Raw genomic sequence first — 25,758 nt, forward strand, 5'->3', positions numbered from 1 at the left:
AGGTGTGTTTTGCCATTCTGTCAGTATTCTCAGGGGAGTATAACATTTATTTGGACTTTTTTCTTTAACCAACGTGTTATCAAATTTCTGGGACACTTGCGTAGCCAAAAGGGGCATAATATCAATAAAAAAACTGATACCAAGGCAAGCGCCCCCTCTCGGAGCTCCTTCTCCAGAGCAGGTAACCTTTTCCCACCTCACTGTGGTAACTTACAAAGGGAGCCTTGAAAGAAGTAAAGGCTCAGAAAACTGAAGCGAGGAAAGAAACCTCATCACCTCAGGAAGCCAAACCCGTCTGCTCCCATTCCAAGACAGAGACGAAAAAATGATGCCCTGTTTATTTTTCTACTTCTCCCACTTCTTTGCAGGCATATCATTTTCCTAGAGTTCTTGTGTTGTAGGTCTTGGTTAAAGGGACGAGATTTTATTTTTGTTTGTAAAGTCAAAGGGGGTGTGTGTGTAGGGTGGGGCACAGGGGAAGGAGGGAAGGAAACCACAGGGAAGATGTGTCAGAGGGACTCTCTAGGGGAGGTGGCCTCTGCCAGTTTTACGTAAGGGCATGTATGTAAATTTCATATCCTACTTACTAGTATAGGAAACATTAGGATAAGTGTATTTCTATTCATAGAAAAATAATGGTGTGTAGGAACACTACACAAAGAAAAATGCAATAAAAGATAAATAACTTGCAATAGACTGAGAAATGTGCCTTAGTCCCAAATTGAGAATCACCTAAGGGATTCCTGATACCTACTAGGTTTGTCCCCTTGCTCTAATTCTCCCTCTTGTTCTCTTCCAAGAGTGGGAAGTATATATCTAGTATATTCAACAGGCCCTTTCATTTCTGCGTTTGCTTTTTGAGATGAAATCAATTCAGACGAAGGTGAAGTGTGAACCCACGTGGGAAGAGGCGGTCCTGAACTTTTCCGCTAACGGACATAGTGACAGTTTTTATTCTGGACTTGGACGCATATATTCTGCCTTTGAGACATTTTCCCTCCTTGTAGTATTTGCAGATTTCAAACAGGTACTACAAGTGAGGCACCCAGGTAAAAGGAAATGGCCCTGCCTCTTGCTTAGTATGTGGTGTATATACTCAAAGCGACCCCAATACCGCTGACCTTCTCTGTGAAAAGATTAAGCAACGTTTTCCAAGATGCGGGTCTTCTGTGGTTTACTCCTGAAACAAATAGTCATGATACCAACTGTGTGTTAGGCATTAGTCCCGATGTTAGGGATAAACCACTAAACAGAAAGACAAAAACCTCTGCCTTTCTATGACTTAGTAGTGGGAGTCAGGGAGGGCAATATGGACAACTGACAAACAAACGAGCAAAATATACAGCATGTTGATTGGTAAAAAGTGCAGTGAGAAAAATCAAACAGGAAAGAGGGCCAGGAACTGCAGGATCGGGAAGGGAGTGTCCACTGAGATGACATTTAAGCCACGACCCAAAGGACAGCTGAGCAAAACCTTCACACTGAAACCTACAGTTCCAGTTAAAAAGGAGATGTGAATTAACTGATGACGGCAATTTCTCCATCTGTTTTTATCATTCCAATCACAGCCAATGGTAAAACAGCTGTATTCCTCCATATTTTTCTTCCAGAGGCCAGACTGTGATTTCCCACACTCTGCTTTTCCCACTGAACTTGCACCATTTGGTTCCTGCTGTCTTAACAGTAGGTTCCCTCATTCCTTTAAGTAATATTTGCTGAGCGCCTACTCTGTGTCAGCATTTTGAGGAAGAAATACCAAGATGGCGAGAGGCAGCGTCTATCACGTCACGCATGACTCTCTCCCCGAGAGTAATCACCATCTACCCGCTCCACCAGCTCCCACCCATGCCACTTGCTCTTTTTTCCTTCTTAAGGCAAAAGACTTCAGGGATCTCCATTCAGTACTTGGAATTTTTAAATTCTAGATGCCCCCCCAAAATTATAAATAGATGTGCTCTGGTTACAACAATTCAGATTCCCTGGTTTTCTGATACACAGGACTTTAAATCGCATTTCTACCCACCATTAAAAAATCAAGGCAAGCCACAACAAGAAGACTCCATGCAATTTTGTATCACAGGTAAAAGAAAACCTTGTCGATATGAAATCAGACAGTGTAAAATTCTCTCCCAGAGGAACCTGGCATTATTACATCCCCCATCAATCATGGTATTGTTTCTCCAACAACTGTATCAGACTCGGCATCTGGATATTGCTATGTCATCCTACCAATTCAGCAGGGAAGTCGGATACCATTACAAACAAGCCCAGGCCCACCAAAATCTAAACTCTTTCAGGAGATTTCAAAGTCCTCATTGGTTTCCAGCCATGATCAACTCTCCAAATTCCAGGACTTTAGTATTGGGTGTAATGGAATTTGACCTCAACATTAATGTATGACCTATATATATACATTTATGAGAAAACTCTGTGAATTTGACCTAGGCGTATGCGAAGAAATGCTATATATACATTATAATATAATAATATATAATATGATCATATATTATTAGATGGCATATACTTTAAATCTTAACTTATCAAAGATTAGTTCCTATTCTGGACATTCCATTTAATGACAGGTAGTAATTCCCTCCAGCCCATATTATGGATAACTTATAGATCACCTGTAGACAGTATCTAGGCAATGTTCCAAGTGTCAAGGATACAACAGATAGATACACTAATGGATCCAGCAAAGCCTCGCCTTCTAAAATGACTTTTTTTTCAGTAGAAATTTGGGGTTTTTGTTCATCAGATACTCCCAATGTGGGTTAAAAATTACAACACCAAGCTTAAGTTTAGTATAGATACTGGCTGAACTTCGAAACTGCCTTTTCTTTATCCCCTTGTGCCATTAGGAAGAAAACACTCCCCCTCCCCTCTCTTCGCCAGCCCCCCCACCAGACTAAAAAGTTGATTTTGAAGGTTTCAGTTTCCCTTAACTTTCCCTTTGTCCCTGCCACTGATAAACCAAAGCAAGTGAAGTGACTGTCTTGCCTTGGCCCCTGCACAGAAAACGGCCACAATACATCCACCTTATGTACCTTATTTATAATCCTCTGTAAATTCACCCAAAAGTCATGAACTACATAATACTAATTCTTATAGGTTGACATATTTCCCTGATCTTTCATGAGCCACATGGGGAAACAGTTTTCTCCTGATCTGAATGAAGAAGAAAAACAGTGATCCTAATCAACCATTTGCCCTTAGTGGCTTCCCTAAACAAATCTGGGAAAGCGCTTAAAAGCTTGGGAATAACCATGACCCTGCTTGATGCACTGTAATAACCCTGCCTAATTATACTGATATAAAAACTAATTGGAAAGATAGCAAATGTCAGGGTAAGATGCAAATCGTAGGGTGTTAATTGCTGAACAGGTGCTGGAATAGAATTAAATGAGCATTCTGATTAAAAGAGTGGAGGAAACAAATGTGGACCCCTGATACAAACTTGGCCATGTGATTTCTTCAGAGGTCCATTCCACTAGAAAAAGGTCACGGTGCTGTGACCTCTGTCCCATGATGGGTAGACCAAGAAAATAAGAGTGACCACAGAAGAAACAAAAAAAACAATTTAGCAACAATATCAACATGACTTCTAGAACCCACTGCTAAGTTTGAGCCCTGGAGATACCCAGCGTATTTTAGGAGTTCTTTGGTGCGTGGATAAGCTGAGAGAATCAGGAGTGTATAAATGCTCACCTTTCCCCAGCTACAAGCCTGTGCCCTCCCACCTTGAACCAGAAGTCCTCCTATTCCCCCATGGCATAACCACAGTGCTGAGTGCTACTAAGTACTCACTACACATTTGTGGGCTGACCAAGTGCTTGATTAATCAGCTGAATCAATAGCATGGCTTGACTTCCTTAAGTTGAGACAGTATGAGAGCCATGGCAGTGGGGTGGGGTGACTTGACGTGGAGAACAGATCAGAGGCTCCAATTGCTAGAAGCTACTCATTCTTTTTTTTTTTAGTTTTTTACTGTGGTAAGAAACACTTAACCTGAGATCTACCCTCTTAACAAACTTTTTTTTTTTTTTTTTTTTTTTTTGGCTGTGCAGCACAGCCTGTGGGATCTTAGCTCCCCGACCAGGGATGGAACCCAGGCCCTCGGCAGTGAAAGCTCCAAGTCCTAACCACTGGACCATCAGGGAATTCCCAAAGCGGCTCATTCTTATTACCAGTGGTACTTACTGATGCTCTAGTAATCCAAATTTTAAACTACATCTATAAAGGAGATTTCCTCCCTAGCCCAGTGTGTCAATGAAGGTTTCTTCACAAACTCCTGGTGCCTTGGTCAAGCTCGTGGACAACCGTCATGAAATTTCCTGATGTGTGGCAAAGGCTGGACCAATGGCACCTGCATGCTGAGTCCTTCAAGAGACAAGAACCCCTGGGGGCAGTGACTATAGGTGGATGCTGGTGACAGCAGATAGCAGCTCCTAAGCTATAGGGTTCTTGATAAGACCCCTTCCCAACACCACAATGGCCTCCATGGCTCTACAACCTCAAGAAGCCTTTTTCTTCCCACCGGAAGGAATGCTCTACTTCAAAGCCCTAATATTTTCCCCAATCGACTGCCATAAATAACCTAGAAGGGAATTGTTCCATTTCCAGGTAGGATGCTCCAGCGTAAATGTTCTTTTCTCCCTGTAGTTTGCAGGCCTTTGAGATTTATGATGCCAGAAACCTACATAGGCTCTTTGGTGCTGGGCAGGTGAAGCAGCCAGTCTTGCTCTATTCTGATATTTCTCACGCTACCCTGCCCCCAGGATAAGAGCAATTCATTTACTGTGCTCATTTCACTTGGGGACCTCTTTGCCATTCTGCCTACACAGATTTGGTTTTGGTGATATAGGCTAAGGGCAGCAGGGGACAGATGTCAGCAAAGTTAACTCTTCTCACTCAGACCTATGTCTACTAAAGTTAGAGCAGAGAACCGATCAACCCAGTTTGCTTCCTTTTCTTTTATTTCATTTAGTTTCATTTTATTTTTCTTTGTATTTAATCGATTTGGCTTCTACTTATATTGGTCAAAAGAAAATCATATGATGGTTACATCAGACAATGCTTCAACTTCAGCAACCCAATTTCCAAATGCAAACAGAGGAGATTCCCAAATGCTTTAAGAAGGAAATGTGGGTGCAGGAGGCATGGGTGAGATTCCACCTTGTTTATTTACGCTTTTATAAGGACACTGAGAATAGTAATAAAACAGGATAGGAAAGAGAAAAATTTTGCTCCAGCATAGAGATGGGTGGGTATAACCTCCTCACTCTCTCCTTGTCTTTAATCTTAGGAAAAGCTCACTCTCTCTTGTTCACTCTCTCTTTAAGGAACAAAAATAAACTGTCTCCTGAGTAATAAAGTCAAGACAGTTGCCAGTAAAAATTGGTTAAGGTCATCACTTCTGAAGGTCAAACAAGTTTGAGACAAGCTGTCATGTGGGATCACCATTCAGCACATTTAGTTAAATGGGTAAAAATAATAAAAATAATGACAGTAGTAGAGTTATCTTAAAAAAAAAAAAAGAAGAAAAAAGCACAGAAGGCAGAGCAAATGAGAGAACCAGATGTCTTGAAAGAATGCTGGGAAACGCTTAAGAGAAAGATTTCTCCCACCCCAAACAAAAGCTTCCCCAAGGATCTTTTGAGACTTGCTGTCAGTATCTGATATCGCTGCAACATCGTACATCCTTTTGGTGTTTTGTTGTGCAGTTTTCTTATTTATTTATTTTATTTGAACAAAGAAGACACAATAGGGAAAACTTTTCTTTTAAAGGATGGCAATTCGAGTTGACCCCAAAGTGAGCATTTCCCCAGGTCCCTTGTGCTTCTGCCTTGTCTAAAGATCCAAAAGACACTCGAAGTTATATTGCTCCGATGCTGGATTGGAACAGAAAGAGGCCAGCTTCACATTCAGCTTTTCTGAAAATGATACCATGGATTGAAGGGAGAAGAAGATACCACCATTTATCCAGGTTCCAGAGGAAGATCTCCACTCTTTATAAAACAGAGCATGAACAGGTCGAAGCTAAGAGACTAAAAAGAAGAAAAAAGCACAGAAGGCAGAGCAAATGAGAGAACCAGATGTCTTGAAAGAATGCTGGGAAACGCTTAAGAGAAAGATTTCTCCCACCCCAAACAAAAGCTTCCCCAAGGATCTTTTGAGACTTGCTGTCAGTATCTGATATCGCTGCAACATCGTACATCCTTTTGGTGTTTTGTTGTGCAGTTTTCTTATTTATTTATTTTATTTGAACAAAGAAGACACAATAGGGAAAACTTTTCTTTTAAAGGATGGCAATTCGAGTTGACCCCAAAGTGAGCATTTCCCCAGGTCCCTTGTGCTTCTGCCTTGTCTAAAGATCCAAAAGACACTCGAAGTTATATTGCTCCGATGCTGGATTGGAACAGAAAGAGGCCAGCTTCACATTCAGCTTTTCTGAAAATGATACCATGGATTGAAGGGAGAAGAAGATACCACCATTTATCCAGGTTCCAGAGGAAGATCTCCACTCTTTATAAAACAGAGCATGAACAGGTCGAAGCTAAGAGACTGTTAGAGGATGCAAATGAGCTCTCGTGGGAGATCTCCACGGCTCCAAAAACAAACTCGGAATCCACACTGTCAGTGCAGCCGGGGTTCTAGGTCATGCCACATCCTCTCACAGGGCGAAGTGGGCAGCCAGGCCTGGGGCTTTTATGATCCGTTTGCGTTTTACAGGCTACAAGCTCAACCACAGAACCAAAAAGTCTCTGTGCCAAGGGATGCCTTAAAACTCCAGTGAGGCTCCCCGCAAGATGCAAGTTCCAAGGACTGCTCGTTGCCAGTGACAATTAGAACAATCTGAAAATGTTCCTCCCAGAAAAATACACTCTTTTCTGTTGTAACAGAGGTGTAAACGCCAGCCAATCTCTTTTGGCACCCAGTACTGTAAGAAGTGCTTTCACTATGCCACCTCCCGACAAAAACGCCCTCAATGAGCGTCCTCCAAGGACCAGCTTTGAAAAGGGGTTTCGCGTATCAGGTTAATGCATGCACTTGGCACGGCCCAACTTTTGCACCAAAGGCTCTGGGGTATGGGGTGATAAGAGCCAGGTTCTGTTTGTTAACGATAAGGCAATTATTTCTTTGGTACTTCATAGGAAAAAAAAAAAAATCTTACAGCAAAGATTCAAACAAGGATCCCTAGGGAGACAACGGAACTCGTAGGTTGGAAAAGTTTGTTTTTTTTTTTTCTTCTTCTTCACAGGAGCAAACAAATGGGCCATTGAGAGCAACAGACCGGCTAAGACAAAGTTACCGACAAACACGCTGGCAGTCAGCTCCTGCCGAAGTCCTCGGTAACTTAGGGAGGGATACAGGCAATGAGAGGAAGGAGGGACAGAAAAAAGACAGACACAAAATGAGAGGAAAGGAAAACGAGAAAATGAGGAAAGAACAAGGGTGAGGTGAAAGTGAAGAGGCAAGAAAGAGAACAGAGATGGTGGAGATGAGATAAAAGAAAGGACAGACTGTGCCATTGGCAGCACTTCCCACGTGTCTAGAGATGGAAGAGGTCCATGAACTTGGATGGGTAAACATTAGATCTTTATTTGCACTGCCCCCAACCTAAATTTAGCAGCTCCTTCCATTTTAAATGTAGACAATAAGCCCCAATGGTATTATAGGTCCATAGGATTCCCTGAACCATCAATGGGATCCATGGTTAAAAAACAAAGTGGCGGACGGGGGCGCAGTTTAGAACTCCAAAATTCTGGGAAGGTATTAGGCATCCTCCCCCTTTGCAGGCATAATAGTTCAGAGGAGCGGTGGGCAAAATTTTCAGTTTGGGAAGGAGATTCTTTCATTTACTCCCTGGGTCGGGTTTCCTGCCTTTAGGCCAAGGTTTCTGAACCTTGCCTGGAACGCTCTAATGTGCAACAAGTTTAGGCTTCAGATGCCAGGGAGCTTTCAGAAGTTTTTCTCAAGGTCATCACATCTGAGTAACAGCTGAGAGTTAGTTCCACAGTTTTGCAGGTCAGATCCAACATGACAACTTTTTTTTTTTCTGACACAGTTTTGCCCAGCTGGTTCCCGCTAAGCTCTGTAAAACTCGAAAAAATGGTAGGCTGTGACTTCCCAAAGAAGCATGTCACTGACGCCTCATTTTTGGTTTCCTACTGGGGGAAAAAAAATGCTGAAGAGATCAAGATAGTCTACAGATGGAATGGGTCTCAAAACAACTGGCCTTGTGCTCAAGCCTTGACATCACAGAATCCTGCTGTCAGGGTAGGCTAGCATCCAGAAGTCAGTGGGTCATTGGCCCCATGACCTATGGGGTAACTACTAGTTAAGGCCTCTGCAGATACCGGTGGGGAGCAGCTGAGCCCATGCCCTTGGAAATTCCCACCTAGCAGTCCAGTATCACGGGTGGGACTGTCCCAAGTGATAGAAATCATGCAAACTCACCAAATTGCCCTCTCTGCTCTAGTCTGCCTGTACTTAGGTTTACTGCAGAACCTGGGCTCTGTGGTAGAAGTTTCTAAGCTAAAGCATCCCCATCCTCACGAAGCAAGGAGACCTTACACCTTGACTTGGGGCTTCCTTGGTGCCGGATTAGGTTGGAAATTCTCAGAATAGGCGTCACACTCAAACCACCTACCTGATCGGGGTTAAGAAAGGAGGAGAAAGTTTGCAGCGAAGAGCCAGTTTTGAAAAATTTCAAGCACTTTTCTCATCTAAAGAGGGGAGTGTTTTAGAGGACAGGGGAGGGCTTCTCAAAGAGAAGCCCACAGCTCCGCTTCCTCTTTAGCGAAAGAATGTTTCTACCTGACAAGGAAGAGCTCAGGAGCCTCCAGGTGAGTCACGCCCATGTGTAGGTGGTGCGGCCATCAGGGGTCGGAAGGTCAGGCGGAGGGAAGAGAAAGATGCTAAACGAGATGGACCCCGACCCAAACCGTACACAGGATAGGCTTACGTCAACGTCTGGTTTATTTGCTTCCAGTCGCAGTGATGGGAATTAGACAATTGCTTTAAAAACTCAGAAGCCACCGTAAAAATAGAAAAATTATTGCTTCCTGTCATGACCAAATATTAAACACAGTGCACACCTAATGACTCTATCCCTCCCCAGGGAAGGAGCTTTACGAACAATAAAATCCCAGCAGACTGGCACTGTTTGGGTTTGGAGGTCTCATTATGGGCTCACTGATCCAATACAATTTACAAGCTCAGTGGACTCCACTCGAAGTGAAAACCACCAAGCCACAGTTATAAACGGAACACCTACAGTAAAACCAGCATTTCACTCTTCATCAGGGAAGGAAAAGGGGGAAGGAAGGATCAGGAAGAAAGGTATTAGGGACAAGTTGCTCACGGCAATAGTTCTGACCACCTGCGTTGGAATCAAGTTCAGATCCACCACGAGAGAGCAACGCAGGGACTTCCCTGGCGGGCCCTGGCGGTCCAGTAGTTAGGACTCCACGCTTTCACTGCTGAGGGCTCGGGTTTGATCCCTGGTCAGGGAAATAAGATCCCACATCCCACAGGGCTACTAAGCCCGCTTCTGCCTCAACTAGAGAGCCCCCGTGCTGCCAACTACAGAGCCCACGCGCCCTGGAGCCCGAGCACTGCAACCAGGGAGAAGCCCGAAGGCCACAACGAAAGATCCCGCATGCCACAACTAAGACTCGACGCAGCCAAAAATAAAATAAAATAAATAAATATTAAAAAGTAAGTAAAGATGATGAAAGGAATTCCCTGGTGGGCAAGGGAGACCCTAAAGGTGAAGGCAGGAAGGAAAAAGAACGTGAACAAAGGTGAAAGAGGTAGATGGGGACAAGGGTGGGGCACGAGAGAAGCAGAAGAGGAATTTTTTAATCTGCTGCCCCTTTTTCTACACAGGCTGACTCGACATGACATCAAATTTTCAAAGTTAGATTTTTTTTTTTTTAAGTTCACTAAATTACCCAGATAGATGTCTACGTGATGGTTATCCTTCATCTTGAGACTCAACATCTGGATGATAAAATGCATAAGCCAGTCTACGCTGACTTGGGCAAGCACCCAGTGGACCGCTCGCGTTAAATCGAAGGAAAGTCTGGCTCTTGTTCAAACGTCAGCCCAGACCAAGTCGGGAGAGAGGAGCTTCCCCTTTACCTTTAACTTCATGCAATTTATCACTTGAGCCTAAACAATCCCACATGTGTGAAGCATTGAAGACAGAGACTCGGGGAAGGCCGAACAAAGGCTTTCCGGAAAGGCAGAACGTGAACAGGAGACGGACGGTGGACTCGAAGCAAAAGCAATGCCGGGGAGGCGACAAGTCCATAAAACAGGGACTAGACGGAACATGAGCCCAAGGCACCGAGAGGTGACAAAAGAGAGAGAAGATACAGAACACGGGGCTGCGGGGGAGTGCTGGGTGGAGAAACTGGCAAAGACGAGGGGGCCCCAAAATGCTGCTGGTTCCCAGTAAAGCTTCCTGCTCACCTCTCAGCCTCCAAACTGAGTCTCCTAAGTGTGACTCAACTTCCACACGGACATGTGGGGCAAAGGTGATAAGCCCCAGGTGAAGGTGAAGACAGAAAAAACACTACCAGGAGGAACCGTACACGTGCTGGTTGGCCCTGGGGCCAGCTGGGGCTCAGAGCTCCTTCACGCCTCTCTCTCCCCTTCCCAGCACTGTAAGGCAGCCCTGCCTTCCCTATTATTCAGATAAGAAACTGGGATTCAGGTAGTGCTGCCAGATAAAATACAGGATGCCCAACTGATTTTGAATTTCAGACAAACAACGAATACTTTTTCAGTGTAAGTATATTGCATGAGAAAGGTTCATACTCTTCAGTATTTGTTGTTTTTCTGAAATTCAAATTTAACTGGGACTTATTTATACTAAAAAAAAAATCATTCGTGTTTATCTGATATTTAAATTTAACTGAGATTATTCTACAGTCATTATCATTCGACAGGAATAATAGTCATTTCAAGCACTCAACCCACAGGTCATAAATCTATGTCCTCTGTACAACCTCACCTCTTCTGGAGTAAGAAAAAGCCTCTTGCACAGAAGAAACTGGCTACATACGAACTGACTACTATAGTCAACTAAAATGCCATCAGTCTGACCCCTGGCTTGGAAGGTGATGAGTCCTCCGAAGCTCAGTCTGGTTAGAAGCTTTGCAGAACAGCAGCAGTATATCGACATGAATGCCATAGCTTTTCCTGCCCGCTCCCTCAGCTTTCATAGACCATCCCAGCTTTGTCTTGGGAGCTAGAGATCCTGTCTCTAATCCCAACCGAGTCTTTGACCTGCTTGTTACACAGCCCCTGGAGTAGTTGCTCTTCATTTGGGTTTTCTCATCTGAAATGGGATGACAGAGCCAGCACCTAGCCATAATGAGTCATGTGCTTAGCTTTAAATCCATCATGAAAATATCCTGTGCAATTGTGCAAATTGGACCCAAAGCCGAAAAAAAAAAAAAAAAAGGCTCATTCTTGGTCTCCATAGCGACCCACCTCAGAGGTTTTATTGAAGGGGCTATGTATAACAGCATTCAGAGGGGCAGTGACCCTAAGCGTTCCACCATTGTGCAAGTTCTCTTTTTTAAAAGTCCCAGGATCTTATGGACCTTAAAAAAAATGGAGGTGTTAACCCCAAAGTGTTGGCCTGAATCCAATGGTTCCATCCCTCCAAATTCTTCCATTCCTGCCATTATTTCAGTGGGACTAGGAATTTCTCCCTTACTTCCTCCTCGAAAGCTCCTGTTATATGGGAGCAGCTGCAGTGTTTCTCACCAGCTCTGGCTCCTTGGTGGTCTTGAGGGGGCTGAAAGGTTAAAATTAGAGCAGAATTTTTCTGGAGGACAATCATTCAATTAATTACCTGGTCCAGACTGATGAGATGCTGACTCCCTATAGACTTGGGTCTTGGCTGCCTGACATGCTTTGGGCATCTTGTCACTCAACAACTTTCCTTTCTGATCAAATACCTCCTCCAATGCAACTCTAGGTCACTGTGCAGCACAGAACAGAGCCACAAAAAGAACAACTTTTACAAGATTTCAATCGACAAATAATCTAGTCAAGCCCTAGTGGGTAGAATCCTAAATCTGCATATCATCTGCGGATAATGACCTTTTCATCTCCTTGGGATATGTGTCCTATTTTCCAGCCATTTGGTCTGGTAGCCTCTTGGCTGGGTCAAAAATAGACCCAGAAGAACTTACCCAGCCCTGTTTGCTCAAACAGAAAGGGAGAGAAAATAACTGGAAGTTCTAGAAAGTTCTCTCTGGGTGAGCAAGTAGTCTTATCAGTCTTTCCTAAGTTCTATGGCCTTTGTTCCCCTGAAAGCCAGACAGACAACTATGGAAAAAGATACCTTTCTTATAGACAAATATCTATTTCTTATTTCCAGCACAGCACCATTTCAGAGTACTCTTCTTCCACTTCTGGACTCATCTACTTCCTGGCAAATCTGCCATTTAATCACATCACACAATTTTATGAGGAAGAATCCGGAAGTTGAAGTGTACCATTATCTGTTCTGAACAACCCCATACATCCAGCTGGTCCTCGGACTTTCAATGGCAATTGATCCAGGGGACCTGCACAAGTACTTTGAATGAGAGGATGCTAGTAAAGATGAACTGGTTTGGGTCTTTCTCCCTCTTTTCTAAAGAATTACTTATAAACGGTTCAGGTCTGGCCTCCGAGTTTCTGCTTTCTCACAAACATCCAGGCTACTAAAAAATTCACAGATTGCCAGATGGTACAACAGCAGTTCTTTGCAAAGGATCTGAGCTTTCCAGTGAACAAAGGACGCATACTCATGGGGACAAGTGGCAACATCAGCAAAAGCTTTGGAGTGGTGGGTGTATTGGGGGAGGGGAAGTGGGGTGTGGAGAGGTGAGAAAATGGGCCTTTCACCTCCGTGACTGGTATCTGGCAAGGAAAAAACTGATTCCCAGCTGCTGCTGGTGGAAGAAGGCACACATGTCCAGAAGAAGTTGAAAGAAACAAAATCAGAAACTGAAACATTTTATTTCACAAAATTTGAAGCCTGTGCCCATCTTCCCAATCCCCGATGGTATAGGGTGGTGGAAACAATGCCCAAGCTTTGGCAGGTAAACCTATATATTCCCAAAGAGCCACGAAAAGAAACGCATTTGTGAACTATTGTAACGTCTTCCTAATAGGTTACCCTGCATTCATTCTCCCATCTTCTAATTGTACTACTCAGAATCCTTTGATATCTTCCTGCTGCCAACACAAGAATGTCAACACACTTTTGTAAAGGCATATAAAGTCTTCGGAAATCTGGGCCCAAATCATCTTTCCAACCTCTCCTACTGTCCCCCTTTACACATATCCGTGCACCTCTAAAATAACGAGCAGATTTAAGGAATTCTTTCCCTTCCACATGCCTTTTCCTGCATGCTTTCCTTCTCCTAGAATGCCCTTTGACCTCACCTGCCTATGTCCACGTTACAGCTCTCACCGCATACACCACTGCCTAGAAGAAATTCATCTTCCCACTTTCAGTTCTTCCAGAGTTTTTATCTCTACCTCTTTTGTGGCACTTTTCACATTCTACATTCCATCACAGTTATTTCTGCACATCTTTTGTTTTTTCCATTTGAACTGTAAGCTCCTGATGGGAAAGCTTTGTGTCTACTCAATCTTATTATCCCTAAGAGCACCTTGCAACGTCCATGACATGACAGGCCCTAGTTAAATATTTCCTGAATGATTCATTCTCTCTTACAACCCTAGCTCTCTCTTCTTGGCATTGTTTTGTACCACTCTGCCCCTGCGGGGTAAGATTGCTAAGCAGTTGTCAGATACACGTACTTACAAGAAAGGTCCTATAAAAACTGGCAAAAGACTCCGTCATCCAAACTCTCTGATGCTTGGCAGTCAGAGATTAATCTGCCAACTAATATTTACTGAGTGTCTGTAGCATCCAAGCCACTGGTTAGACACTGAGAGACACAGGCTAATAATTGCTATGCCTTTTTTAAAAGCATCTATTCTGTCATGCACTGTATGGGCACCACACACACGTTAATGATTTAACACAACAACTCAATGGAAGAGGTAGTACTATTAACACCATCACAGAGCTAATGATATCAGAGTCAAGACTTAAGTGACATATGTTGTCTGACATCCAAGGATTACAACATAGTTGGAAATGTAAGGCAAGCCCACCTAGGGAAAAAGATAACGATACCCATACATCCTAACAAGAGCGAGTATATGTGACGGTGTCAATGAAAAGACTTTGGCTACAAGAATTGATTTCTTTCAAATGGTAGAATCTAAACATGGTCTTGAAAAGGGGATCAGATTTATATTGGCAGAGAGTTGGCGGTAGGGATTCCAGGCTGGACTGATGTGTGCAGAGGGAGATGGGGGGCATATTCGAGGTCTGTTTGATGGAACAAACATTTTGATTCTTAGAGAAAGAAATGATGGGACTAGAAAGTTGAAACCTGTCTACCATTCACTCACCTAGTCTCCAAAGCCCTTTCACAGTTTGCAAATGTATTTTTCTCTGTGTGATTATTTAAACTGTCAGCTCCATGAGAGCAGGACCTTGCCTGTCGTACTCCCTGATGGCCTCTCAGTGCCAGGGATTCACGAATATTAGCTTAATAACTGAACAACAGAAAAAATTACTAAATGAATGAAGGATGGAGTGAACCGATGTATAGACAACTAGGCTAGCTTGTGTCAAATGCTAAAGTTCTGAAGTCTAGGAAGACTGGTCAGTCTAGTGGAGATAGTATAATTCTTAAAAATTAAACCAATTACAGAAATGAAGATCATAACTCTTCAGTTCTTTAATTAGGAGGAGGAGAATGATTTTCTCAAAGGAAATTTTGTTTCTTGTTTCCCACTTGTCTCAGGTTGTCATCCAATGAAGAGTCCCAACCCAAAGGGACATTCTTCTGCACCAGAAATTAGAAGAGTCCCTTCTCCTACCTGTATCTCCCCCAAATGGCCAAGAAACTAGCAAAGGTTTTACTAGAAAACGAAGGAAGGAGAACATGAAAGAAGGATGTTTTCACTTTGGTTAAATAATCTGTGTTTTTTAGTGAGAACATCTAAACCTCCCCGAGGGAATGGAATTTTCACTAAAAAAAAAAAAAAAAAAAAAAAAAAGCCCAAGGCCAGGATTTCATAGACTCTTCACAGCACTGGGCTCCCCTATGCCCAGTAGGGAGATGGAGACTCTGTGCAGAGAAGGCACATATGAATAGCTGAATAGCTCCCGTAAATTATTGGTGAGCAAGGATGATGAATTAGCATGCCTGACACCCAAACCTGGGCCTCTGCTAGAAGCAGAGAATTTAGAGCTGGAAGGTAATGTAAAGCTCACCCATTAATCCAAAGCACTTCATTTGACAGATAGGGAAACTGAGGCTCAGAGAGGCGGCTCATGACCTCCATGACATTAGGCCGCTAGTTAGTGAGCGATCTGGGGTCAGAAGCAGGTGTCCTGATCCTAGCCCAGGGCCACTCCCGCTACATCATGTTGTCTCTCTGGGGACCGATATCCCATCAAACCTGTCACACCGTTGCATGTGACTTGTACAATCTCAGAGTTAAATGATACTTCAGAGGCCAGCAATGCCCACCGCTTCCCAGAGAACCCATCCTCTCTCTAGTGTTCCCATCAGGAGTTCTTCAGACCATGCTCACCAGGTTTTCCTGTTCCTCAACAGCTCTAAATTCTGGGAAGCTTCTCCTTCTATTACACCAAACCCCTTTTCTCCATAACTTCCACCCGCTGACCACACTCCAATCTCACCACGGACGCTGGCTTTGTGACCTACCTCCTTAAGACTCATTTCTTCCTCTGTAAAATTAAGACTTTTCTCAACTGTTGAACATTAGTTAAGATGAGTTAGTGAACACAAATTGCTTAGCACTGTGCCCAGCACACCATAAGTGCCAGTTAAATGTTAGATAAATGTTGAGTATTGTTCTTATCCATCCTTCTCAGAGACAGAATTCTTCGTTCAGGAGGAGTCACTACAGATATACCTGATTTGTCCCTTTCTAGGGAGAGGGAGGGAGTGGTCACAGACCGAAAACCAGCCTGAGTGGCGTAGGATGGTAAGAATCCACTGGGCTTTGTGGACATAAATCCGACCTACGGTTCACGACTATCCAAATATTGCTTCTATGCTGAAAGGGACAGTGGGGTTAAAAGCAGAATCTACGCCACAAATCAAGGAGAGATCAATACGGAGTTCATCTGATAAATTAACCAAAAGAAAAACTCCGGTGTCCGGGATTAATGTCACACCCTCTAGCGTGCACGGAAGGTCCATAAGGGCTTTACTTCCCATGGTTATTCTCTGAAAGCTCCCATTCCACCAATAACACTTTCTGGAGTTAAGCGATACACGGAGAGAGGAATAGTAAGTATGGCCCAGAGGAAAGAGGAACTTCTCTGGTAGAACAAGGTAGCTGGTGAGGCAGAGAGAAGCAGGAAGAGGATGTGCCAGATGGCAGGGGGAGGGCAAACGAGAAGCCTGGACCAGGGGCGGGGAAAGCAGCAGGTGAGGATGCCTTCCAAGATGGTAGCAGGAGAAAGCTTTACTAAAAAAAAGAAAAAACTCATACTCATTAGGATGGCAACTATAAAAAAAAAACAAACAAACAAAAACAAAAAAACCCCCACTAAACAAGAAAATCACAAGTAATTTGGGATGTGGCGAAAATGGAACCTTTGTGCACTGCTGGTGGGAATGTAAAATGGCATAACTGCTACGGACATGGCATGATGGTTCTCTGAACTACCATGTGATCCAGCAGTTCCACTTCTGGGTGTATACCCAAAAGAATTAAAAACAGAGATTCGCAGAGATATTTGTACATCCATATTCATAGCAATATTTTTCACAGTAGCCAAAAGGTTGAAGCAACCCTTGTGTCCATTGACAGACGAATAGAACAAAATGGAGTGCAACCAGACAACGGAATATTATTCTGCCTTAAAAATGAAGGAAATCTTGATACATATTGCAACATTAAGGAAACTTAAGGATATCATGCTGTGAAATAAACCAGTCAAAGAAGGACAAATACAGTATCATATGAGGTACCTACAGGAGTCAAATTCATAGAGAAGGTATCAATAGCATGGTGGTTGCCAGGAACTGCGGGGAGGGGGAAATGCGGAGAGAGTTTCCATTTGGGAAGATGAAAAGAGGTCTGTAAATGGATGCTGGTGATGGTTACACAGCAAGGTGAATGTACTTAATACCTCTAAACTGTACGCTTAAAAATGGTTAAGATAGTCAATTTATGTTATATATATGTTACCACAATTTAAAAAAAAATTTTTTTTTAAAGGAAGATAATATCAGGAAAACGCCTCATGGGCAAATAAATACCAGGTATTTCTGTGTAAACCTTCTGAATGAAGATCATTCTGATGCTTGTTTGGCTTCTTGAAAAAGAAAATACACAAAAAATACGGAAACTTAAAACAGTCCTTCTGGAAGCAGAGCTCAGAAATAGAGGAGCCCAGGATCCGAAGACAAAAGTCTGGGATATTTTGCATGTGAGAAACAGGTTGGAGCTGCCCTTTAGCAGAAAATATCATACTCGTGTGCACATGGGCAGGGGCAGCCTACAAAGATTCAGAAAGAACTCTTGTCCCCTCCTCCCATCTGACTTTTCATGGGGCTGCAAGAAGAGGAACAGTGAAGACTCATTTTCCTTCTCCCAAGTCTGTGAGATTGTCCCTAAAATCTTCTTCCCATGGACCACCAAACTCTCCTGAGCCCAGAGATGCGGTAGCTGTTCAGAAGAAGTTTCAGAGAGAAAAGAGAGTCTAAAGAAAGCACAGCCCATGAAAAACAAGGTTGAATCAGTGCTTCCTTCTGAAACCACAAACGTAAATCCGTTTGAGTCCTTTTATTTTTATTTACCACACAGAGGTCTTTATGGACAGGGTGTAGGCTGAAGACCTCGGTATGGATTATGCTTTCATTGTTGGTTTTGTTTTGTTCTGTTTTGTTGAGTTTTCTTCATATAGGACCTTTGAATTTTTACACTCAAAATGAATAAACTCTGTACCGCCACTCTGGGCGCGCATTTTCTACACAGAAGGAAGGCTCTGCTGGAGGCCCATGATTCAGCAGCAAGTCCTGCTGGGCTGCGTGTTGGCCTGGCTTTTTGGAGAGGGGTGTGGCTGCCCAAGAATTCACAAAAGCATGCCGAAAAGACAATTGAAAATAAAATTTATGTTTCTAGAGAGATTAAGGCAGGGAGTCATTTAGACGGGGAAAAAATATTCCCAGTCTGGGGCTAAGTCTTAGGAAATGGAGAACTCAGTCCCCGATGGGGACGCCCTACTGTACAATCCAGTGATTTTCAATTAAGGGTCCACGAGGTTGTGAAAGCTATTTTTCGTATTTCAAACAGCCTGTTGGCGATGGAATATCTGCCCGAGGCATGGTCACGTGGGCTAAATGAGAAGTCAAGTTGTTTCGTGTTTGAGCTGGCAGTCTATCAAGTTAGTGTGGTAACACTGGTGGTTCTAATCCAGATCAGAAACTCTGAGTGGCCATTGATGAGGTCAAGGGCATTTCTTTTTTTAATTTTCATTGATTTATTTATTTCTTTTGGCTGCGCTGCGTGGCATGCGGGGATCTCAGCTCAGTTCCCCGACCAGGGATTGAACTCCTGCCCCCTGCAGCGGAAGCGCAGAGTCTTAACCATCCTGACCGCCAGGGAAGTCCTGAGATCAAGGGCATTTCTGGAATGAGATTTTTCCTCCCCATTCTGTTGTATGTCTTCAGTTAATAAAAATGAAATTACAGCTGGATTATTACTTGTTAATTGCAGCTTGGCAGGCAAAATCTTGCAGAACCTGGTTCACCAAAGGGAAAGATAAGAGGGGTCCCTGGCAGTGAAGATTTGGGAACCACTTTTGATCTGCCCCTTCCCCTCCCCCGGACATACACAATTCCAAGGGAATAAACAGGCTTCCCTGGAGCCAGAGTGGAACATGCCTATTGTGTGAGAAAACTCAAAGAGAGACAGTGTAAATTAACTGCATATGGTTAGATGGAGCGAGCAGGGGAAGGAGATAATTAGTTGGCGTTATAGGAACAAGGGCGAAGAAGAGAGTTATATATTTACTCAGAGGAAATCCAAAATAGACTACTTAGCACCCGTTTGGTGCTCATGGGTCATCTCAACATCTCTAAGCCGGCAGGTGTTGAACCCAGGGGCCAGAAGCAACCGCTCAAGTCAAGCCCTGGATGACACAAGACACCCATCCCACCTCCGGCAACTGGAAGCCTGCCTTCATCCCCTTTTCCCTTCCACAAATGAAGGGAAGAAGGCAAAGGAATGCCCGAAAGACGGTCAGAAGCAACAAGCAAGATTCCGGTGAAGGAACAAGCAGTGTCTTCAAACAAAGTGCCTACGATGAGGAAGCCGAACCAACGCATCTGTTTATAATAGGATGAGTTCTCTAAAAATCTGATCCGGGTCCATTTATAGCACCCTTTGGTATGTATGTTTCCATGTGTAGATGCACAACAGTTCGGAAGTAACACATATTTCAAGTGATGCAGAGACATCCCTGGGCTGCTTTATTGTGCACAGGCTATAGTAAAAATAAATGCCACAGTCACATAAAGCTCCTTAAGACGCAGCTAAAATACACTTTCCACCTGCTCAGAAGAATTGAAAGCATTCTAGCACAAACAATGAAGGCACACAACCTGAAAAATCTTTCCTCTCCACAGCTGCCAAAAGCCTACGTACATTAACATGCGCGTTATGTATAGCGTGTTCGGCTCTCTCCCTGAGTTCAGGTTCTACAGAGCTTCTTAGAGAAAGAACTGCTACGAAGTGCAGAGCCTTCAGGGCGTGTGCTCGTGAGATGTAAGGTGCAGGTTAGCATTTACGGGTTTGTAAACGTTTCTGAAGCTGGTTTGGGGGGTTGTTTATTACAAGAAGAGACGTAACCATCATGAGGTTAGAGTACCCCCCTGAAAGAGGCGCTGAAGTTAGTTAAAAAAAAAAAGAAAAGAAAAAAAAAAGACTCGATGAAGATTAGTGAGCTCAGGGGACACACTGGAAAGGACTGGATCCGTGTCTAGGCTGCCCTCATGGGCTTCACATTCCCCAGAGGATCCAAGCGCATCCTAGGAAGTTGGGAAACCATGTCAAGTGTGATCACCTAAACTGGGACAGAGAGTGCTGGGAGGAAAAGTTTGTGGCAGGGAGAGGATCACAGGCCAGAAGTAAGGCCAGCTGTGTTCTAGGGCCAACTCTGCTCCAACCAGCTGTGCCACCGCGGGCAAGTCGTGTCACCATTCCCGAGTTCAGTCTTTTCACTGATCAAATGAGAAAGACCGCTGGCCCCCAAGAGTTCTTACAACTCATTAATTTTAAGCTTCTGTGCACTTTCAGAAAAACTAAAAAAATTCCAGAGCCCCCTAAATTGATCTCACCTGAACCTCCAAAGATCGGCAGCATATACATCCAGCAAACATTCTCTATTTGTCTATCATCCTCCTCCAAGTAGCTCTGAGAATACTGCACGACTGCCATGGATATTTTAGCTACCTGCTAAAACCGACAGCAACAGGCCATACCCTCCAGGTATACCCTTCACGATACTATTTTTTTTTTTTTTTTTTTTTTTATTGCTGCCATCTGCCAAAATCCTAAAACTGGCTAACTATCAGCATCCTCCACGCCAGCACCTTAGCAGCTCAGTTCAATGGGAAAATTCCACACAATAGGGCAGATTTCTTTTTTTTTGGCCACGCCATGTGCCCTGTGGGATCTTAGTTCCCCAACCAGGGACCGAGCCCAGGCCACGGCAGTGAGAACGCAGAGTCCCAACCACTGGACCGCCAGGGAACTCCAATAGGGCAGATTAAAGACTGTAAATGTATCACCAGCATCCCAAAGGGGCCCTTATAACTAAGGATGGTGAGTCTACTCGATTTCCCTTGTCAACTCACTCTCCCCACCTTGGGCGTAAGGGGGTAAAGTGAGTGAATGTACTTATACTCTGGTAGAGGGAAAAGTCTAAGCATTGTCAAATAACAAAAATAAAACAGTTTAGTAACCAGTTTGATATCCTTTACTCAAAGGAAAACAAACCATGAACTGGAGGATACAGTGCCTTCGGAGCAATGGAGCCCTCTTTTCCAGTGAGGTCTAGGCAGGAGTGAGTGTTAGAAGTAGCAACTTGGAAACAGGGCATGTGTGATTGGCTGGGAGGTCAAGGGTTTCCTCGTAAGGCTGGCAGGTCCTATTTTCTCAGGTTAGGTAAGCTAAAGCTGAGTGGGAGGGTGGTGGCTGGTGTGTATTAGGTTTCTTGGACAGTGGGGCATTTCCTGTTTAAGTGTGGGCTGAAAATTGAAGTTTTGTGATGTGGACCATCCTCTATTTCTCGGGTCCCTAAATTAGGTCCTAGACCCATTTCCACTGCTGGGGTAGGTCCTCCCCCCAAAACACACACATACACACCACCAAACAATGCTTAGGACACCAGCTGGGTGTCCTACAATTCAATTCAATTATGACACTATCTACCTGGAGACAGCATCAGATTCCACAGGTTAAGAGCTCAGTTCTCCAGGACTACTGCCCACCCCTGTCCTTCAGACACCAATTGCAAACTCAAATTACCTGCGCTTTTGACTGACTACAAATTAGAAGTTCCAGTGATCCCCTCTAACCTAGGATGCCAATCTCAAGTCCAGGTTGTCACTGATACTTCTGACTGACTGGCTATTATCAATCAGAAGTTTCTGGGAATTCCTTGGCGATCCAGTGGCTAGGGCTCCGCGCTTCCACCGCCGGGGTTGGGGGGGCACGGGTTCGCTCCCTGGTCGGGGAACCAAGATCCCACAAGCTGCACGGTGCAGCCAAAAAAAAAAAAAAAAAGGTTCCACAACCCGCTCCTCAGGTTCAATTAATTTGCTAGAGCAGCTCACAGAACTCAGAGAAACGTTTTACTTACTAGATTGCCGGTTTATTATATAAACCAGAAAAAAACAGATAAAGGAAATGCATAACACAAGGGACGGCAGGGACCGAGCCCAGGCCACGGCAGTGAGAACGCAGAGTCCCAACCACTGGACCGCCAGGGAACTCCAATAGGGCAGATTAAAGACTGTAAATGTATCACCAGCATCCCAAAGGGGCCCTTATAACTAAGGATGGTGAGTCTACTCGATTTCCCTTGTCAACTCACTCTCCCCACCTTGGGCGTAAGGGGGTAAAGTGAGTGAATGTACTTATACTCTGGTAGAGGGAAAAGTCTAAGCATTGTCAAATAACAAAAATAAAACAGTTTAGTAACCAGTTTGATATCCTTTACTCAAAGGAAAACAAACCATGAACTGGAGGATACAGTGCCTTCGGAGCAATGGAGCCCTCTTTTCCAGTGAGGTCTAGGCAGGAGTGAGTGTTAGAAGTAGCAACTTGGAAACAGGGCATGTGTGATTGGCTGGGAGGTCAAGGGTTTCCTCGTAAGGCTGGCAGGTCCTATTTTCTCAGGTTAGGTAAGCTAAAGCTGAGTGGGAGGGTGGTGGCTGGTGTGTATTAGGTTTCTTGGACAGTGGGGCATTTCCTGTTTAAGTGTGGGCTGAAAAGTGAAGTTTTGTGATGTGGACCATCCTCTATTTCTTGGGTCCCTAAATTAGGTCCTAGACCCATTTCCACTGCTGGGGTAGGTTCTCCCCCCAAAACACACACATACACACCACCAAACAATGCTTAGGACACCAGCTGCGTGTCCTACAATTCAATTCAATTATGACACTATCTACCTGGAGACAGCATCAGATTCCACAGGTTAAGAGCTCAGTTCTCCAGGACTACTGCCCACCCCTGTCCTTCAGACACCAATTGCAAACTCAAATTACCTGCGCTTTTGACTGACTACAAATTAGAAGTTCCAGTGATCCCCTCTAACCTAGGATGCCAATCTCAAGTCCAGGTTGTCACTGATACTTCTGACTGACTGGCTATTATCAATCAGAAGTTTCTGGGAATTCCTTGGCGATCCAGTGGCTAGGGCTCCGCGCTTCCACCGCCGGGGTGGGGGGGGCACGGGTTCGCTCCCTGGTCGGGGAACCAAGATCCCACAAGCTGCACGGTGCAGCCAAAAAAAAAAAAAAAAAATTGGGTTCAATTAATTTGCTAGAGCAGCGCACAGAACTCAGAGAAACGTTTTACTTACTAGATTGCCGGTTTATTATATAAACCAGGAAAAAACAGATAAAGGAAATGCATAACGCAAGGGACGGAGAAAGGGTATGGGGTGCCCATGCCTTCTGCCAGCACCACCCTCTCCCCACATCTCCACCAACCTGGAAGCTTTCCAAACACTGTCCTGGATTTTTATTATAGTACTTCATTACACAGGCGTGATTGACTAAATCTTTTGCCATTGGTCCCCTCTCCCCTCCTAGAAGGTCCAAGGGTGGAAGAGAAAGTTCCAACCCTACAAACACACAGGGTTATCTCCCTTGGCAACCAGCCCTATCCTTAGGCAACATAAAGGCATTCCAAAAGTTGCCTCGTGAACATAGCAAAACACCGTTCTCTCTTAGGAAATTCCAAGGGTTTTAGAAGCTCAGTCGTAAAAAACAGGACAAAGCCCAAATACATATTCCTTATTATAATTCACATCATAAGTCATAACATCCCAGTCCCGATATACAAATTATCTTTATCAGCATGCCGTAGAAACTACAAAGTATATATTTGCCTATATAAAATTTTAAATTAAGAAAAAAAGTCGTAACATTACCGAATCGAACTTGGATCTGCCGGCCTCCCTGCAAAGCCAATTTACTGACCCGGGGATGTGGTGAGGGAAAGTATCGCATTTACTACAGGGCACCAAGAAAGGAGAACAGGGAGCTCATCCTCAAAAGAACTGAACTCCTCACGATACTATTGAACAGAGATGTTGAGTGCTTTGTCCAAGGTCAGAAGCTAGGACAGGATCAGAATTCCAGCCTCCTCATTCCTAGGGCTATGCTATACTTTCCACGAAGAAAGCAAGCTGGCTTTCTGGGAAGAATGCCAGAGGTTCTATTCTCCCAACTGAGAATTCGTTGGACTATTGGAATAACAACTTTGGAGACTGTGGTCTCTCCAATCCATTTCAGGACCTGTCTAGAAACACAAAAACCCAGAGAAAGAAGCAAGAGGGAATTATTCCGTTTTTTAACGAAAGAGAAAAAAATTAGGGGTGGGAATATGGGATTTCTTAAAAATTACATGATTGCTGGAAGTTAAATTGGTATTCCTTCATTGGTTTGTAAGTTCTGTTTCCAATCACAAAAACATACAGCTGAGGATGCCGAAATCACATTTCAATGAATTAGCATCTTGTCCCAAAGAATCTTTCCCACTCTGAACAAAACATAGAACCCAGAATGCAACCCTCTATGGTAGAAAGGAATCTCCCTCAGTGCAACAGAGAGCTTGTCATCATCCTCTAAACCACAATCTAATTTGACAGTCTTGAAGCCCAACAGCACAATCACGGAGAATGATAAGAAAGTTACTGCGTAACTTGGGATATACTGCCTCTTCTAGGAAACTGATCGAGACCCTATCCTGCCAGATGGGAGAGATGTCATCCTTTACCATCTTTTACCATCCACACACGCCTTATTAGGCTGAAGTCAGTGCACCTGGAAAATAATCCCATCATAGATTTAGAGACATATGTTCAAAAAGGAAGGTTCTGACTTCTCCCAAGACAGGCCAACCAAAACAAGAAAACACATGTTGGACCAGCTCCGAGCCTTGAAGATAAAATGAAACCAACCTTATGGCAAAGCCCAGTGATCCACACTCAGAGTTGAGATTCTAAAGGAAAGAAGCCAGAAATAGTTTTTTTTAAATCACTTTTTCCCCCTACCTGTCGATGATGACAGGGTCTGAAGGAGTCTCATTTCGGTTGCCACAACTTTTCTTTTCGCAACATCGACTGTAGGTTGGGAAGGAGCCAAAAGAGTAAGAGAAATGCGTTAAAATCAAGAAAATACAATGAGCATACAATGTAAGAACATTCACAAAAACGGGTACGTCCTAGGTAGCTGCTCAACTATCAGCTGCTTGAGCATGAATTTATGGCCATGTTCAAAAGCAACACTACACTTGAAACCCAGACTCTTCATTCAAATTCTCCCTCTATGACTTATAAACTGGGTCATTCTCAGCAAATCACAACTTTTCTGAGAGCTATATTTATAATTTGAATGATGGACAATTGGATTTTAAGATCTAGAACATCACCTCCAGCTCCGTGATGAATGATTTTATTATTGTATTTATTATCATATATTTTTAGATCTTTGTGTCTTAACAAATACTTGAAGGAAGAGGGGAAAGGAAAATGTATGAAAAAGACCCCAAGTAGCTGCCTGGATTACTATAAACCTTAGTTATATAACATCTTTCTTCGGAGAACTCAGGGTACTTTGTAACCATTTATTCATTCATTCATTTCCATTATTTTCTAAAGATGAAGAAAGAAGACAGCAACTATGGTGTGCCTTGTCAAATTGGGGAAAAAATGAGGCAGGGAGCTGTAAAATTATATCTCCAATAATTTTCAACAAGTCCAGAACAGAAACGGGACTCGGCATGTAAGCCCCATCCTGCAGACTCTGCGTCCCAAGACTTCCACCGGCAAAGTGCTGGGTTTCAGGTAGATACCCACGAAATGCTTACGGAATCATCTGA

General features: G+C 43.7%; 1 protein-coding gene across 1 annotated transcript in view; it reads right to left on the reverse strand.

Annotated features, from left to right (window-relative positions):
- The window catches only part of EBF2 (EBF transcription factor 2), a 194,055-nt gene that overhangs the window by 157,732 nt on the left and 10,565 nt on the right, over window positions 1-25,758 (reverse strand). The window contains exon 6 of the mRNA XM_007127693.2: window positions 24,932-25,000. Within this exon, the coding sequence (XP_007127755.1) occupies window positions 24,932-25,000 (69 nt within the window). The remainder of the gene's footprint in view (window positions 1-24,931; window positions 25,001-25,758) is intronic.

The sequence above is a fragment of the Physeter macrocephalus genome, chromosome 9 (assembly GCF_002837175.3).
Source record: "Physeter macrocephalus isolate SW-GA chromosome 9, ASM283717v5, whole genome shotgun sequence".
Taxonomy (NCBI): Eukaryota; Metazoa; Chordata; class Mammalia; order Artiodactyla; family Physeteridae; genus Physeter; species Physeter macrocephalus.